Genomic DNA, 17,350 nt, shown 5'->3' on the forward strand with positions numbered 1-17,350 from the left:
GCTGGGCGCGATCACAAAGGTCACTTTTTGCCCATTTCAACTCGCACCCTCCTGGGGCTGCGAGCTGAAATGGTGCGCTGGCAGCTGATCGCGCCCGACAGGAACAACAATTGAATAGCTCCTGTCGGGTGTATAAAGGGACGAAACAATTGAATACCGCCCATTGTAACAAATTAACATTCACCCATGACCTCTTTATCTCCAACATCAACCTTCTGGCAATAATAGAAACATGGCTCACACAATCAGACACTGTCTCCCCTGCAGCACTTTCACACATACCTCCAGGCCTGGTCACCGTAAAGGAGGTGGGGCTGGATTTCAGCCCTTTTTCTCTGCGTGTTGATGCTATCTATTGCCCACCTGGGCCATACCAACAATTTTTTTAACACTTTTCTGCCCGACTCCCTCACTTCTTATCAGACATCCCCACCATCATCATGGGTGATTTCAATATCTCTGTTGACAGTCCACAATCTCCTTGTGTTTCCAAACTACTCTCTCTAACCTCCTCTCTTGGCCTCTCCCAGTGGACTGACTCATCTACTCATCAGGAGGGCCACTGCCTTTATCTGGTATTCACCTGACTATTCTCAGTCTCTGAATTCATTACCACTCCTCCATCACTTCAAGCTCAGCGTCACTGAAGTCTAGCAAGTCTCTTCAAACCTGCATAAATATTAATGCTATTAATCTTCAACAACTTTCCACCTCTCTGCAAGAACTACTCACAATTTCTACATTTACTTCTCCCGAGATTGCTGTATCACACCTGATCCAGACTCTAAACATAGCCCGCGATGGAGTGGCTCCAACTACACATTACATTACACTCCACATGGAATTAAATGTCAACCATGGCATTCTAAATTAACAAGATACCTGCAAAAACTCACGTAAAGCAGATAGTCAGTGGCATAAATCTCGTCCTCCAAGTGACTTAGTCACATATAAGACTATCTACCACCCCTATCGTACAGTTCTGGACACAGCCAAATAAACATATTTCCAAACTCTAATCAAGCTTCTAACCCAAAGAGACTATTTAATACATTTAAATCACTTCTTACCTCTCCCACACTAAACCCGCCAGCTATTATCAGTGCACAAGATCTTCCTTCCTATTTCAAGGACAAGATTGATAAGAACCAAAATGAAATGATATGCTCTTCCTCAGCCAGCGAACTGCTCAATTGCTTCCCTGAACCCTCTGGCAGCTTCGCTTCACTTGATCCCTACTCTACTACCTCTCCTCTTGATCCTATACCCTCACAAAATCAGTAGAGCTCTGCCTCCTGTGCTCACCCCAACCTTAACTAAAATCTGTAATCTCTCCATCTATTGGTATATTTCCATTAGTATTTAAGCCAAAAAAACCAAAAACAATTCTGACAAACTCTCTCTCAAATTACCGTCCAATATCTCAGCTCCCATGCCCCTCCAGACTTTCCTACTTGCCTCACACACTTTCTTAACTCACACAACTTGTTGGATGCACTTCAGTCAGGCTTTCGTTCCCAGGGCCTGATCCAGCAGTGCACGTTAGGGAATCTGCGCAGGCCCCATTCTGCGAGTGCAGAATGGGTCCTGCTAACTCCCTCGCAGACGTGTTGCGCAGTTGCGGGGGTGGGAAGAAGCCAGGATCTCCGTCGGCTGACAGATTTCCTGGCCTCTTCCTCACTGCAGCCGGCCAATGGTATGCAGATTATCCAATGCTGCGTTGGACAACGCAGCTCGGATAAGTAATGCACAGGAGGCATGATGCCTCCGGCTGCATTACTATATTTGCAAGGACAGCAATTGCAAAGCTGTCTGCGTGCAGTTTTGCATTTACGATCCTTGCAGAATCAGGCCCCCACTACAGAGACAGAACTGACTAAGGTAGTGAATGATCTGATCACTGCCAAGTCTAAAAGTGCATATCCACTACACGAGTGTAGAACGAGTGTACGATTACAACATCGTAATCGTTCATCATACTGTTCAATAGATATTGTGCCCACACTGAACGATAGGTAGGCACCCTCCCTCATGCCCGAACAAGCACAACATGTCGATATCGGCAGGTTGGCCTGCATGTACAGGCTATGACAGATGCCGATAACGACCAGCGGGAGCGCGCATCGCTGGTCGCTGCCGTCATATTCACTGCACGATTAATGAACGATTTACCGATAACTATGGCGTAATCGTTCATTTTAATCGTGTAGTGGATATGCACCTTAAAGGCCATAACCTACTTCTTAAGCTGCATACACAAACTATTTTGTAAATGAACAATTTTAGTAAACTAAAAATGAAAGAAAATAGTTGACGAAAATCGTTAATTTACTAAATATAATGAATGACTATATCTTGAACTACAAACGATTTTTGCATATTCCCTTACTGAAAATCGTTGCGTTGGTCAGTCTGACTGAACTACAAACGCAAGCGCGCTTGAACGATAATCGTTCATCGCTTTAACTTAGAAAGTGAACGATTTTTTTCAACGATTGAACGATAAACAATATCGTTAACGATAATCGTTCAAAAAATCGTGTGTATGCACCTTTATTCTGGATCTCTGTATTTTACACTGTTGACCACTTTCTCATACAAACACTACAATCCCTAGGTCTGCAGGACATAGCCCTACACTGGTTCTCATCCGATTATCTAATCGCTCTTTCAATGTTCTTTTCTATGAATCCACCCCCTTTTTGCCTATCTCTATCAGTTCTAGTACCACAAGGCTCAGTCTTAGGTCCTCTGCTTCCACATTGCTTGGGAAACTTCTGAGTTCTTTTGGATTTCAGTACCCTGTATGTGGATGATACTCAACCCTCCCCAGATTTGTCAGCATTACTGAATGTCTCTCTGCCATTTCGTCTTGGAGGTCATCTCGCCACCTCAAACGTAACATTTCTAAAAGAGAATTAATAATATTATTTCCACCAGCCAATAGTAGTTACCAACCTGATATTTCTATCACTGATTACTCGACAATCAAACCCACCCCATCATCTGTTCTCCACTTCAATATGTCTCCAAATCCTCTTACATACATCTAAAAAAAACATATCCAGAACTCTGACCCTATTACATTTGGCCCCATCTTACACAAGACACTGCAAAAACTCTAATTCATGCACTCATCTCCCGCAGTGATTACTACAAGTCTCCATACTGGTCTTCCCCAAAACACTCTCTCCGCAACAATCCATTTTGAATGCAGCTGCAAGACTGATCTTCGCCAAAAGTTCATACTCTGCTGATGCGCTCTGTCAATCTCTCCATTGGTAACCTGTATTCTACAAAATTCAATATAAAATACAAACTACACCGACATACATCTCTTTCACTCATCTCAAAATATCTCCCAACCCGACCTCTCTGCTCTGCACAAGATCTGAACCTCTCATACACACACATCACCTGCTCCCTTTCATGGTTGCAGGACTTTTTTTGGGCTGTATCCACTCTGTGGAGTGTCCTCCACACAAAATAAGACTTCTCTAGTCTCAAACCTTCAAGCGTTCCTTGAAAACTCGTCTCTTCAGACAAGCTTATCAAATTCCAACGACCCACATAGGCTATTCTTCCAAATTACATCCCACTATACAGTGCACACATTTCTCTTTCTTCAATTTCACATCCTGTGTGCGACTGGGTCATACAGTCCACCAAGAACCTCTGCAATCTGGCTGGTCCTTACACAATAGGTAGCAACTATCCTTGTGTATCAATGTCTATTTCCCTATAGATTGTAAGATTGCAAGCAGGGTCCTCTTACCTCTATGTCTGTGTGTTATTAGCCAGTCTTGTTTTATTACTGTTCGTTCCCAATTTTAAAGCGCAACGGAATATGCTGCACTAAACAAGTAACAGTTTATATATAGTGCAGCGTAAAGCAAGACTATAGACAATGGAGACCTGAGGCAATTACAAAAGAACTGAAGACATTTTATTTAAGAAGCAGCTGAAAGCATAAGTTACAATAAGCCCAGGTTGTATTCCATCATCATATGCGGTTCTCCGATTACCTCACTCTGAGAAGGATCTGCAGCGCAAACAGAAACACACAGTTAGTGGCCGTTGTCTGTTAAACCGGTTATTTCATGACCTGAAACACAGCACTTTACCCAGAGGATAGCCTTCACCATTTACACATCAAGGGAAAGAGAGAGAGAAACTGGAAACCTTTTTGAGACAAACTGAACAAGCAATTGTCCCATTTAATCATATGTTGGATAACTCCATGAAGTTTACGGAGGGCATCCTAGAAAACGTTCACGCCTTGTGGATGCAGCCAGTTTGTCTGGCATCAATATTCATGAGAACGCAGAATAAGAAGTGACTAGGACACCACTGAGGCAGTAGAAACACTACATGAAATTTGCACCATTGCAATAAATCACATTTTATTCTTAACATTTCATTTGACATAAAAAAACGCATGTTCTGACCCTTGAAATAATCATTGCCGCCTCCTTTAAATATATTCCCACCTCGGCCCTGTGTGGAGTTTGTATATTCTCCTTGTGCTTGCGTGGGTTTCCTCCGGTTACTCCGGTTTCCTCCCACACTCCAAAAATATACTGGTAGGTTAATTGGCTCTCAACGCAAATTAACCCTAGTGTGTATGTGTGTGTGCATGTGATAGGGAATATAGATTGTAAGCTCCACTGGGGTAGGGACTGATGTGAATGGCCAAATATTCTCTGTAAAAGCGCTGCGGAATATGTGTGCGCTATATAAATAACTGGTAATAATAATAAGAATATTATTCCATCTAGAAGCAAAATGTGTCCACCAGTCATAATGGTTCGGCATATTAAACATACAAATATATCATACATACACATACATATACTATAATTATATACTGTGCTTATAATAAAGCTGGCCACACACTAGACCAACTTACATCCAACTAGTTGATTGGTTGGAATGAAAATCTGGTAACGTATGGGAGTAAATGATGATCAACAATTTGCTCCTAAATGCCAGAAAACAGATGAAAATGGTCGTCAGACAAGTTTGTTAAATGTTTCATCTAAACAATTTGTTCAAACAACAGTTTTGGTCCATTTTCCGGCGTTTGGGAGCAAATTGCTGATTGTCATTTGCTTTCATACCGTACCAGATTTTCATTCCAACCAATCAACTAGTTGGCTGGTTGGACAGATAATCTTTAGATGTGTGGCCAGCTTTACACTGTACTCTTTTGTCTTTGCTGTTTCAATAAAGTCCAATTGTTTTCAATGCACAGACAAAAACTTACGTGACTATAAAAGCAGAACGTATAGAAGCAACTTGGATACAGAATTGTCGACCTTAGTAGCATGGGCACTGAAATACGTAGAATATTTACCATTAAGAACATCCTCAAAGTCAATACACTCATCGCTCCCTCTCAAGGTGTCCAGGGCAATGTTAGAGCTTGGAAGGAAAGGGAGACGCTGAACCTGTGGGAGAACAAGCAGAAATAGGGATTTACACCCGTCACAATCAGGGAGCTCTCCATCAGGGACAGACTATAAGACGCACCCAGTTTTCGCTGTCACTCAGCCGGCATCACTTCTGCTTGGGGGGCTGGAATTCAGTGGAACAGCCGAGATCAGGTGCCATTGCCGGCGTTTTAAAGCCATGGCAACAAAAGCTTGCACCTTTAGCGGAAATTGGGTTGACCCCTTAGACTAGAATGCCATTAAGACCGCTAATCTAAATATATTAAAGAGACTATATACAAACAGATGAAAGTGGATTCTCATTATGTAAAATGATCTATGGATGGCCATTATTCTCAAATAAAAGAGGATACAATAAATTAAAGATTTTCATTTAAATCACAATTTGATACATTTGCATATAGGACATGTGAGAAAAGCATTTACATCATTGTCAGTACAGTGTTACCGGATACTACTACCGGTTGAAAAAAAAAAAAAAGACATTAATTGTAATATTTATGTTAAAAAAGCCCCTGTGGTTTCTGGTATGTAGGACAAACTTCTAGAGCTATAAAAATAAGGCTCACAGGGCATAAATCAAATATCAGATTTACAGGGGTATTCAATATGGGTGCGATAACATCGGTTTTGCGTTAATATCGGAGGTATGACGTCATTATCGCAGGTTTTACTTTTACACCGTATTCAACTTCAAAGACTTATCGCAGTTTTGAAAAGTCTTTGATAAAAAACGGGGATAACTTTTCAGGTGTCGAAAAAAAGTGCAGAATTGGGGTTTAGGGGTGCAGGCTTAAAAAAAATAGCCTGCACCCTTGGGAATGACATTTAAAAAAGAACTGTTGAAAAAAAAAAAAAAAGTAAAAAAAAAAAATTAGGGACACCCCAAAAAATTAATTAAAAAATTGGGGTAAAAAAAAAAAAATGGGAAAAAATTGTTTAACAATAGGGAAATAGATTCAGGGCTATTCTGCAAGTATGCGGCAGGTGTTTTCTAGAATAGAATTATAGCGGCAGGTGCACAAATGCAGAATTTTTTAAAACTTACTTTAGGGACTTAAAAATATGCCAGTACCCATTTTCATGTACCCCAAATTTGATGGGACCACTTAAAAAAAACGAAAAAATTAACCTAAGTGCTCTTCTGCATCACTTATTCAATGTCGGGAAAAAAACACCTGCTGCGGCTATTTAAATCTCAGACTTTCAATTAAAGGCTAAAACGGGGGTACCCATACATGTTTTTACAACTTTAGGGGGGGTCTTACAATTATTTTAAGGAAAAATTCGTAACTTTACGCAAATCCAACTTCGGAGTTTCCCGTTTTCGTTAATTTTATATTGAATACGGGGATAAGCGGGAGCGCGCACCATACCTTAACGCAGAAAAGACAGTGAAGTTAACGTTTCATATTGAATACCCCTCTTAGACTGGAGGAAAAAACAAACAAACTAGGAGAATCCGGTCGTATGACATTTCTTCAGTAGTAAACATAGTATGTCACAGATATGTTGGCAGGTATTGGAGATAGTTAATCTGCCACCTAGGAGGTGGGGACTAAAAAAATAAAAACAGTGGCGGATTGTAAGTAAAATCGCTCAGATGTGTACCTAGATTTAGTTGCTGCAATTGCAAACATGAAGGAGGAAACTCAACTGAGAAGGATTCCTCAGTGAGCAAACCTATTGTTTACAATATACACCGGCACATAGTCACATGGTCTGTCTCCCCTTGTATCAGGAGACCACATCTCGGCACCTAACCCAGACACAGCAGACTGAGGATAGGTGTAACCCCTGCACTGTACACCTACAGTACATAGAGTAGCTGCGAGATTGGTGTTTGGTAGATACAAAGAAGTGAAGTCAGAATCCCTGCATTAAGTAGATAGCTCCTTTGCCTTCTAATACTCAGGAGCAGTTCACAATCCAAGATGTAAACTTGCAGTCTCCCGATTAACAAATGCTCTATGTAAAGTTTGGATTCATTCACAGGGTATCAGATCGCAAAGTGTAGAATGTCAGTACATTGATTCAAGCTTTACGTAAAGGCTAAAACTGCTCTGCTTCTACACCAACATTAGCAATGTGATAGGGGATAAAATAGTATTACCATCATCATCATCCTTTACTTATTTGGCGCCACAAGGGTTCTGCAGCGCCTGTGCATTACTATAGAGGGTTTCTGCACTTCACAGTAAGTGTTTGTGCACATGGAAAGGCTGGGGAACGTTTTTGGATATAACATTTAAAGTCACATTTGGACTTTCCTATTAGCATTTTGTGATAAGTATGGCTGCAAATGCTTATTATTCTTCATTTATTCACACAGACCAGAATATTCTGCAGTGTTTTACTATGGGGAACAAATACAGTACTAAACTGGATATTGACATTATTATTCACTTAACTAGGACAGCAAATGCATGCTTATTATAAAGTGTTATGTACACATAGCAACAGACAAATTATACATATTTAGTGCATTATACTGAAAACTTTGTATTTGTATTGCCTTAAGCTTGGTAGATAATTTTAAAATCATACTTGAGGTGCGATTCCGCACAAAGGCCCTCAGGTTACTCAGGATGTCCGGTGTAATCATGCTGAAGAGGCCAGGAAATCTGCGTTGTGAGATACAGATCCTTGCCTCAGCACGCCTTGAAAACAGGGCCAAGACACTCCATTTTTTAATGAAATGAACTCCGTCACCTCCCCCTACCCCAAACATCCGCAGCATGTCAATCTTGCTGCGGCTTAGGGGGCACTGCGACCGTCATATCAGACACCTATGTGCACACGTGCAGTACAGATTCTGTGCATGCGCAGATCGGAAAACACTGTATGTAGACCATTGGCCCATAGTAAACAGTAGAAACAATTGGATACAATCACCCGACACGATATAGCGTGCCGTCGTCCAGAAGGTGGCATAGTGTGCATGCCCAAAATTGTGTGTTCTGAGACCGTATGGTTGTAAGTGAAATTGGAATGACAGTCGCATAATTTGTTCCATCGTTCAGGTGTGAACCCAGCTTTATGATTGAAAGTCTAGAGGAACATGCAGGTTCAGCTGTACACACTCTTACAATTTACCATGCAATCTGTGCCATCATCTCCTGAAACCATCTGCTGAAAAGTTTGTGACTGCAGGAGCTTCAGCAGAAGAATTGGACAGAAGGATTAATTACGTTGCATACATTTTAGGACTTCCATAAACCAGATTAGCAGATGCAACTGATTTTCTTGAGATAAAACATGACTGTGGGTGCGTATGATCTATCAGACAACTGTATAGGTGTGTACACAGCTTTAGGCTCCTTGTAAATTAAACAAGGGTTTTCCAAGTACAAATATGGTGGAGGCCCCTTATTGTTTCTGAGCTGCCCCCAATATAATTTAAGATATTCTCTAAGCATCTCCGACTATCACTAGGTAATGGATAAAGTAGTAGAATTATTAGATGTACAGCCTGTATAGTGAGATATATAAAGGGCTCAGAGACTTTTTGTTTGCCCTTCATTAGCTACATGCAAAATATTTGACATTAAAAAAAAAACAACAACTTTACAAAGGTCGCCCAATTAGTGGTTTGTAAGAAACACTCGAGTTCCACAGCGACTTCCATCACCCCAATCACTTACACTACAGGTTACACTATTACAATATAAAACTCACCAGCTTGGCAGCCTTGAACTCCATTTGTAGTTTCAGAGGAGCGTGCAAGCCTTGGATATTCCTTAGAGTAGACATACTGACTTTCTCTTTGTTTGACTGAAACTAAAATATTAACTTTATTAGTAAATAAAATAGTTACCAACATGATTAGGTTTCTTCATGTTTATATAGGACTGCCAATGTAATTCAGACACTAATATCACTTGCTCTAATAGCAGATTTGCATTACTACAATCCGCTGGAGGACGGAGTGCTCAGAAGACACTAATGGTGCCCACACACATACCGACTTGCTCCCAATCAGCCGATGTACACGATTTCCCCTGAACTCTCCCCAGGCAGTTGTGGTCACAATTTGGCGTTAAAAATGTCCAATCTGACTAAAGATCTATCTTGCAGCCAGTGCATTGTATCCCAGATTGGCTAATCTGCCCTACAGCATGGAAGATCTGAAGATGCGAGGTACGACGAGCGGGGAGGAGCATCGGCATCGTGATCAAGAGTAGAAACTCACGATCTGGCAATTTTTTACATGATCTGTCGTCACGATTCGTCGAAATCGGCCAAATTGGATGTAAAGTCGGTATGTGTGTGGGCACCTTAAGAGGCCGATTCAAAGTTGGCACGCTGATGTGATCGCCGTAGTTGTGCCTGCGACTTTATGCTAATATCAGCCCTTCCCCAGGTGCACAAGTGTGCAAGGACAGGGACGCTTACTAGGAGCGTCTTTAGATTAAGGGGTTTGTGTAACAAGCAGTGAAAAGCCTGGAGAAGGAGGACCAGTGGAGAAGTTGCCCATAACAAAAAAATCAGCGTTGAAGTAGCATTTATCAAGATCAGTCTAAAAAATCATAGGAGCGGATTAGTTGCTATGGGCAACTTCTCCACTGGTCCATTTCTCCACGCTTTTCACTGTTCGATACATAGATTTGGTAATCCCGCTCGGTACATCATTAAATGCAACCATCATTAGCACCATCGAAACTTATACCAACCCCATTCTAGGTGCAGATTGTGCTTTGAACTATGGCCCCCAATGTGAGCGATTACCCATCCGAGTTCGTAACCAGTTCACACGCCTGCAACACTCCCATAAGACTGCACATATCCATATGTCTGCATAGTCACCCAGGAACGCTCAGCACATTTCCAATACATTTCCCAAACTTTGCGTCCCAATTGCTACTGTGACAGTGTAATGGATGTGCCGTATGAGTTTTCATACATTTTTGTGCACGCGCAGTAGCAAAAAAATAAAAACAATTGCTGAACTGAGAACATGGGGATTGCACACGACTTTGAATCAAGCCCAATTTTTAAGTACACGATCTAGGTGGCAGATCAAAGTAATAAGTGGTCACTGCTTAGTGACTTTTCAGGAGCTACTGATAAACAACAACAGTGCATCAGTGACTTAAAAAGAAAACTTGCAATACTACATTGTAACACACAGATTGCTCTCTGACATCCAGTCAAATGTTCAGACCAGTTCTTGGGTTCCTTACAGTTTAATAGTTGGACGAAAGGGGAAGTGACAACAGACTCTGAAAATAAAATCTCTACTTGCATTGAAAATACACAGGAACTAGACAGAGACATGGGGAGCTGAGCAATATTCTCTAGCACATCCTAGAATTCTATTATTTTATAGGTAAGCAGCAACTCTCATATCAAGGTGTGCACTGGCATAGGTGCTATTGTACATGGTTGGGATTAGCGAAGGTGATCTGAAATGGAGATCTTAACATCCTGTGTTTAATTCATGAACATCTCCAAACAGAACATACAAGCAGGCTGTCTTCATCAGTACAGAATGTGACAACTATCTACAAGTCCCAAATGATGGTGGGTGCTGTATTCATGTACATCCACAAGAGGCTCTCAGGTACTTACATTTTTCTCTAACAGTTCTAAAGGATGACTTGGCAATAGCTCACTTTGAGCACTGGTAAATCTGCAATTAGAAAAGTTCATAAATGGGAGATTACATGAGTGACATAAAGTAATGTAATAGGCATGTACTTTAATAGTTTGTCATTTTTTATAGAAGAACTTGTCATTTTAAAAAATATATATTATATTTAACACAAACTAAAGTTACCCATCCTTCCTATGCTTAATAGAGAGATATTGATATTATATATAGAAACGCTGTGTGCAGTAACCTGCTCGCTTCCTGGAGGTGCTCACCTACACTCACAGAGGAGATGGGCAGTAACATAGGAGGAAGCCACCGGGAGTGACCACGATTTTAGACTACATTTTAGCTATACACAACATCTATCGTAGCCAATTAGTTTTGGTTGGAGGACCTAGACAAATGCCCACTGGTGGCATGTTATTTCTATTTAGATATGACACACTTGACATAGAGCTCCAGGTGATATTAAAAATCTTTAAAACATCCTATATCCTTCTGCCAATTGCTGCTTTATTAATAACCTGGACTCAGATTTGCTTTGAGACAAAGCCCTGTAATCAATTTGAGGTGAAAAGTCTGGACTCTTCGTCTCCTTCGCCTGTTTTCCAGGTGGAAAAGTATCACGCGCGTGCCCGCTATTCCCCGTATTCAATTCCAAAGTAGGCGAAAACGGTAACAGGCGAAACTTGGATCAGCGAAAAAATACGGGAATTTTTGGGAAATAATTGTAGGACCCCCAGATGTCCAGACCTGGGGGATCACTATGGGTAGCCCAGTTTTTGCCTGCACAAGAAAGTCGGGTTTTTAAATAGCTGCGGCAGGTGCTTTTTTCCTCAACTTTGAAGAAGTGATGCAGAAGAGCACTTAGTTTTTTTTTTCGTTTTTAAAAGTGGTCTCATCAAATTTGGGGTACTTGAAAATGGGTACTAGCATATTTTTAAGTCCCTAAACTAATTTTTTTAAAATTCCGCAAAAATGCACCTGCCGCTACTCTATGCAATGAAGAAAACACCTGCCGCATATAAGGGAACCCCTGTGGATTTAATTTGTCTATTTTAGAAAAGTAGTTTTTAGTTTTTTTTTTCACCCTCCCCCCCCCCATATATATATTTTGGGGGGTGTCCCGATTTTTTTTTTTTCTTTTTTGTGCACAATTCGTTTTAACGGGGCATTCCCAAAGGTGCAGGCTATTTTTTTTAAGCCTGCACCCCTAAACCCCAAATCTGCACTTTTTTTCACCTGCTATAGGTAATTGAAAAATGATCCCTGTTTTTTTAAAATGACCCTTCGCTCCATTTATAAAAAAAACGGGAATTTTCAGGAAATATGCCTGGGACCCCCCTAAAGATGTCCAGACATGGGGGATCACTATGGGTATCCCCATTTTTGCCTGCTGAAGGAAGTCGGGTTTTGTAATAGCCGCGCAAGGTACAATTTTGCAGCTATGAAGAAGCGGTAAAGAATAGTACTAAGATTTTTTGGGGGGGGGAAATAACTATTCCTATCAAATTTGGGGTACATGAAAATGGGGGTAAGCAATTTTTTTAAGTCCCTAAAGTTATTTTTAAAAATCTGCAAAATTGCACCTGCCGATTGTCCCCGCAATGAAGAAAACACCTGCCGCATACATGGGGACCAAACCTGAATTAATTTAGATAGTTTGGCACTTTGTTCCCCTATTTATTTATTTTTTTTACCCCCAAAATTAAACTTTTTTGGGGTGCCCAGAATATTTTTCAACTTACTTTGATGCCGTTTACCTTTAGGGAACTGTCTTAAGGCTGCACGGGGTTCCCACAATGTTGTACCTCAAAACCGCAATTCTGCACTTTTTTCCGCCTGCTATTCATAGGCGAAACTTTTTCACCTATTACATTGCATTGATTTTCCGCCTAGGCGAAAAGTCTTCCAAATTGGATACGAAGGAAACTCAAAACAGGCGAAAATGATGCCATCGGCGAAAAAGTATTGCGGATCCGGACTTTTCGCCTCAAATTGAATACAACTCCATGTCTTCTTAATGTATTCTTGTATGGACTAAGCACATGTGCAGCTTCTCACAGGAAATGTGTCATTTAGTTTAAAATCAACTAAAAGACTTTAATTAAAAGACAAGTGGACTCCAGACTTTTAAACCCTGATGGATTCAGTTGGCTTCACAGGTCATTTAATTATTTAGATTTATTTTAGTAAAATGGGAGAATATCTATGTTATCTTTTAGAGTTTTTAGATTTGTATTTTATTTAATTTTTTTAAACATTATTCTTTATGATTATTTGATTAGAGTATTATGTGCTCATCAGTAGTAAAAAAATGGGCAAATCCATATTGATTACATGATGTAAGAAAATAAAATATGGTAATTGCCATGTTACTTTGCTCCATGTATCTAACTCTTGCTGTTAATGTTCTTTTAAACCACTTTATGTTCCATCTAAGGGGGAGATGTATCAAATCTTGGAGAGAGTAAAAAAACAAACAAACCACGATGTACCATGACTTGCATATTCTATACAATAAATCCCATCCCTATGGCATGTATAGCAGTGTTTATCAGAGCCATATGCATGAATATTGACACAGTTTTGCTGTGGACTGCTCTTCCGATAAGAGCTGTCCGTCACAATGAGAGGACTTCCGGGTTTATGATCTGGGAGTCCCATTACGCAAGCGTTGGTCAGTGCATGAGAGCGCCGCAAGGAGGGTAAAGGGGCACAGAGGAATTCCTTGTTGCGAAAAAAAGCCCATATGCTTCTATAGGCAATGCCATCTATAGATGGAGTTGCCTATCAGGCACAAGCTTCAAAACAAAAAGTTCTGCCTTCCAGTGCTTGATACATATGAGGACTGTGGCAAACTGCCAGTTTTTGGAGGTTAGATCCCATTTTAGGGTTAGTACATCCTGCCCAAAGTACCAACCAATCAGCTTCTAACTGCCATTTTACAGGCTGTATACGAAAAATGACAAAAGACGATCGGTTGGTACAGATGTGTTCTCTGTCTTTGTCGTTGCAGTCGCGTTAACCAGTCCCTTCTAGTCGCGCCTAATCCCGCGTGAGTTTACTCATGCCGAGCATCTTTTCATGAGTCTTTTTTGCCACAAATGCATCTTATTCGCAATGCCATCTGAATAAGACGCACACACAGACTTTGCTGATTAAAATGATATGCGGCATGTGCATGTTCTGTGTGCCACTGTGTCCGTAGTGATACGTTACAGTGTCAGTGGCTGTTTTCTACTCGTCTGAGTCTGTAAAATCATCACAACGGAACGTGGGGTGGAAAACAGATGCTTACACTGTAATGTAGCATTCATATACAGATACAGCTGCAGTCGCACACAGAACATACACGTCACATAGTGTTTAATCAGTGTAGTCTGCTTCTGCGTCTTATTCGCGAATCGGATGCATTTTAGTCATTGTACAGCTCTGTGTAAAATGTTGGCCCTTTAGACATACTGAACAGTCAAAAAGACCCAAAGTTTTGTATTTAATTTAAACATTACAAATATATTTATGTTAAAAGTTGAATAATAATAATAAAAAAATAGTGACATATTAACAAATAACCACATACCCTGTACGGATGGTGTCCTGTATTCCATACCCCCCATACTGAGTAGAGAGTTCAGCTATTGGGATACTGTCCTTTAGCTGAGATGAAAGTGCCTTAGTATTCTGAAAAACAAACAAGCCACGTATCAGTACAATGCATCAAACAAAACTACATACATGATTTACAGTAGGGTCTCTATTAATAGCTGGATGAGAAGAATAACCTTTGGGCAGACTGCATAGGGGAGAAGGAAAACCGCTCTCCTGCTATTAAGTAACTACTGGATGGGATTAACAAACAAGAGGCTTTATATAGTCGCCCATTACGGTCCCCAAAATGCTGTAATGTTAGTTATCTCCAGCTCTTGATGTACAGAGGCTCCAGTTGTAAAATTCAAACACAAGCAGCTTTTATATTGAGAAATATAGATCAAGTAGGTATCATATAAATAGTTAAATAGTATATTCAATGCTACAGTAGAATTTTCTAATTCCTAATAATGTATAGTAGGGATGTCCATTGAAACCTATGGTTAGCAACACATTGATGATTCCAGGAATGCCACCATCACCTGCTTCGTAGCAGTGGCAGCTGGCATCACTCCTGTTGTGTACACGAGGAAGGAGAAATCGTGTGTCCGTATCAGAGATCCTTGGAACAAGCACAAGCTAGTGCTTTCCATCATGAGTGCACGCTAGTATACTATCAATACTGAAACTACTGAGGGGCCTATTTACTAAGCAGTGTTAGGAGAGAGTGAAAAGTGATAAGAAAGTGATAAGGTGCCAGCCAATCAGCTCTCAACTGTCATTTTTCAAACACAGCCTGTGAGATGGCAGTTAGGAGCTGATTGGCTCAAACCTTATCACTTTGTCTCCTAACACTGCTTAGTAAATAGACCCCTGAATGTTTGACAGGCACTGGCATACATGCCATCATAAAGCAATGTTCCGATGGCAGCAACACCACAACAATTCTATGGCGTCAATAGATGCCCATCAGTAGCTCACAGTGAAACATAACGATTACCTACTGCAGCTAATGGGACAGTCTAAAAATGAAAGTGAAAGTGCCTGGCATGAGTGCTATCGTCACTCCCGTTATGCCTGTTGCTAGATTCAAGTTGGAGAAAGGACCTCTGACATCACAAAACACGTGAACACTACAGCAGGGCCAGTCAGCTACCAGTGTTACTATACACGTGGGCACAGAGGGGGAATATAAGCCTGTGGCGAGCGAAGCAAGCCACCGTGCCCAGTTAGGTCTAGACTGGAGAGCTCTAATGGACCAGTGACATCACACCCACGTGACCCAGCATCAAAGGGTGAGGGGCGGGGCTGCTAACGAGGGACCAAAAGTGCCCCTTCGCGAGCTCGCTACGGTGGCACGCCACAAAAGTTTATTCCCTCTCTATGCCCACGTGGATGGTAACACAGGAGCGGTCCAGCCCTCCCTCAGCAGTCACATGGTTGATACATCACAGAGGTCCTTTCTCCAAATAGGATCTAGCAGCAACCCATCACGCCCAAAGCGTGGCGAGTAAACAATTTTGGCCCCCTGTTCTGAACTTTTCTCCTCCCCCTTTTGCCACGGGTCAAGTGGTTGTGACAGAGGTCCTTTACAGCACCTCGTTCTACACCTAACCCTCCTGTTATCTGCCCTAGGTGCTGCTGTCTGCCATACAATCTTATACAGATATAATCATACATATAGGCTGCCTGCTGTACAATGATATACAGATATAATCATATGCTATATAGGCTGCCTGCTGTACAATGATATACAGATAGAATCATATGCTATATAGGCTGCCTGCTGTACAATGATATATAGATATAATCATATGCTATATAGGCTGCCTGCAGGGATGACTGAGTGGTGTGTACAGCACATAGGGGGCCGTGTCTCCAGCCCGGGGCACCCACACACCAGGCCAGTGACACAGCAGGAAAATACCGGTGACCAGAGCCCGGTCTCCTCTTCCTTGCATCCTGCCATCTGGAGGGACCCCCGGTGGCGGGGTACCGGGCTGCGCTCACCATGCTGCTGCCGGGAACACTGCGCTGTGTACTATATACGGCTCCGGTACCAAGCGGCAATAATGCAGATACCACCGACTCACTTCCGGCTGCCACCGCGCATGTGCAAGACGTAGATCTCAGTCATGCCTCGAGTACGTCAGGACGTACAGGTGGGCGGGGTCTGCTGAAAATAGTCGCTTCCACGGTTGCCTCCATTTTGTTGGCTGGGTTTTCTTGCTCATTTATGAAGCTGTATGGTCAGTTAGTCACTGGCGCGGGTTTCTTGAGTGGTCACATGTGATGGCTGAGGAATAAGTGAGTGAGTTGTTCTGTGAAACCTATATGTAGTTTTTTTTTTTAAATCTTTTTATTTGAGTGTTTCAAATATATAAGACATACAGCAAAAAAGGGGAAAAAACAAATAAGTTACAATTACTATGGGATCTGCATATCCGATTGAGATATTGCTTAAAAGCCACAACAAAAAAAATATTGTACAATATAATATCATATTGTTATTAAGCGTTTGTTTCTAATGAGCATAGGGCAACAAGGGGATATAGGGTGTAAGCTAAGACAGATGGTATTTGAATTCCCCGTTGGCATGTATCATCCTTTACTCCAACTTATGGAGAAAAAGAAGAAAAAATGTTAAAGAAGTACCGTAACAATATTCTGAAGTAATTGTTTAAGATACCCAGAGTAGTAAAGCAACATA

The 17,350-nt window shown here is 41.3% G+C and overlaps 1 protein-coding gene across 2 annotated transcripts; it reads right to left on the reverse strand.

Annotated features, from left to right (window-relative positions):
• Positions 1-3,924: 3,924 nt before the first annotated feature.
• POMP (proteasome maturation protein) lies at positions 3,925-16,649 on the reverse strand. 2 transcript variants are annotated; one of them, XM_088460157.1, is made up of 6 exons: positions 16,568-16,649; positions 14,633-14,733; positions 11,025-11,085; positions 9,132-9,233; positions 5,357-5,450; positions 3,925-4,042 (listed from the first exon to the last, which is right to left on the reverse strand). In XM_088460157.1, the coding sequence occupies exons 1-6, from the start codon at positions 16,607-16,609 to the stop codon at positions 3,975-3,977; spliced, it is 468 nt and encodes a 155-aa protein (XP_088316283.1). In that variant the 5' UTR covers positions 16,610-16,649; the 3' UTR covers positions 3,925-3,974. The 2 variants fall into 2 exon arrangements, with proteins under 2 accessions (XP_088316283.1, XP_088316282.1); XM_088460156.1 differs by having other exon boundaries at positions 16,541-16,622.
• Between the last annotated feature and the right edge of the window lie 701 nt (positions 16,650-17,350).

Source organism: Taudactylus pleione, unplaced genomic scaffold, assembly GCF_031769625.1.
Source record: "Taudactylus pleione unplaced genomic scaffold, aTauple2 ptg000043l, whole genome shotgun sequence".
Lineage (NCBI taxonomy): Eukaryota > Metazoa > Chordata > Amphibia > Anura > Myobatrachidae > Taudactylus > Taudactylus pleione.

Coding starts and splice junctions, on each gene's coding strand:
- POMP (XM_088460156.1), bottom strand. CDS start 16,609: ATGGCAGGATGCAAGGAAGAGGAGACCGGGCTCTGGTCACCGGTATTT. Junction 11,086..14,632: donor CAGGACACCATCCGTACAGG/GTATGTGGTTAT, acceptor TTCTAATTGCAG/ATTTACCAGTGCTCAAAGTG. Junction 9,234..11,024: donor TAGAACTGTTAGAGAAAAAT/GTAAGTACCTGA, acceptor TTAATATTTTAG/TTTCAGTCAAACAAAGAGAA.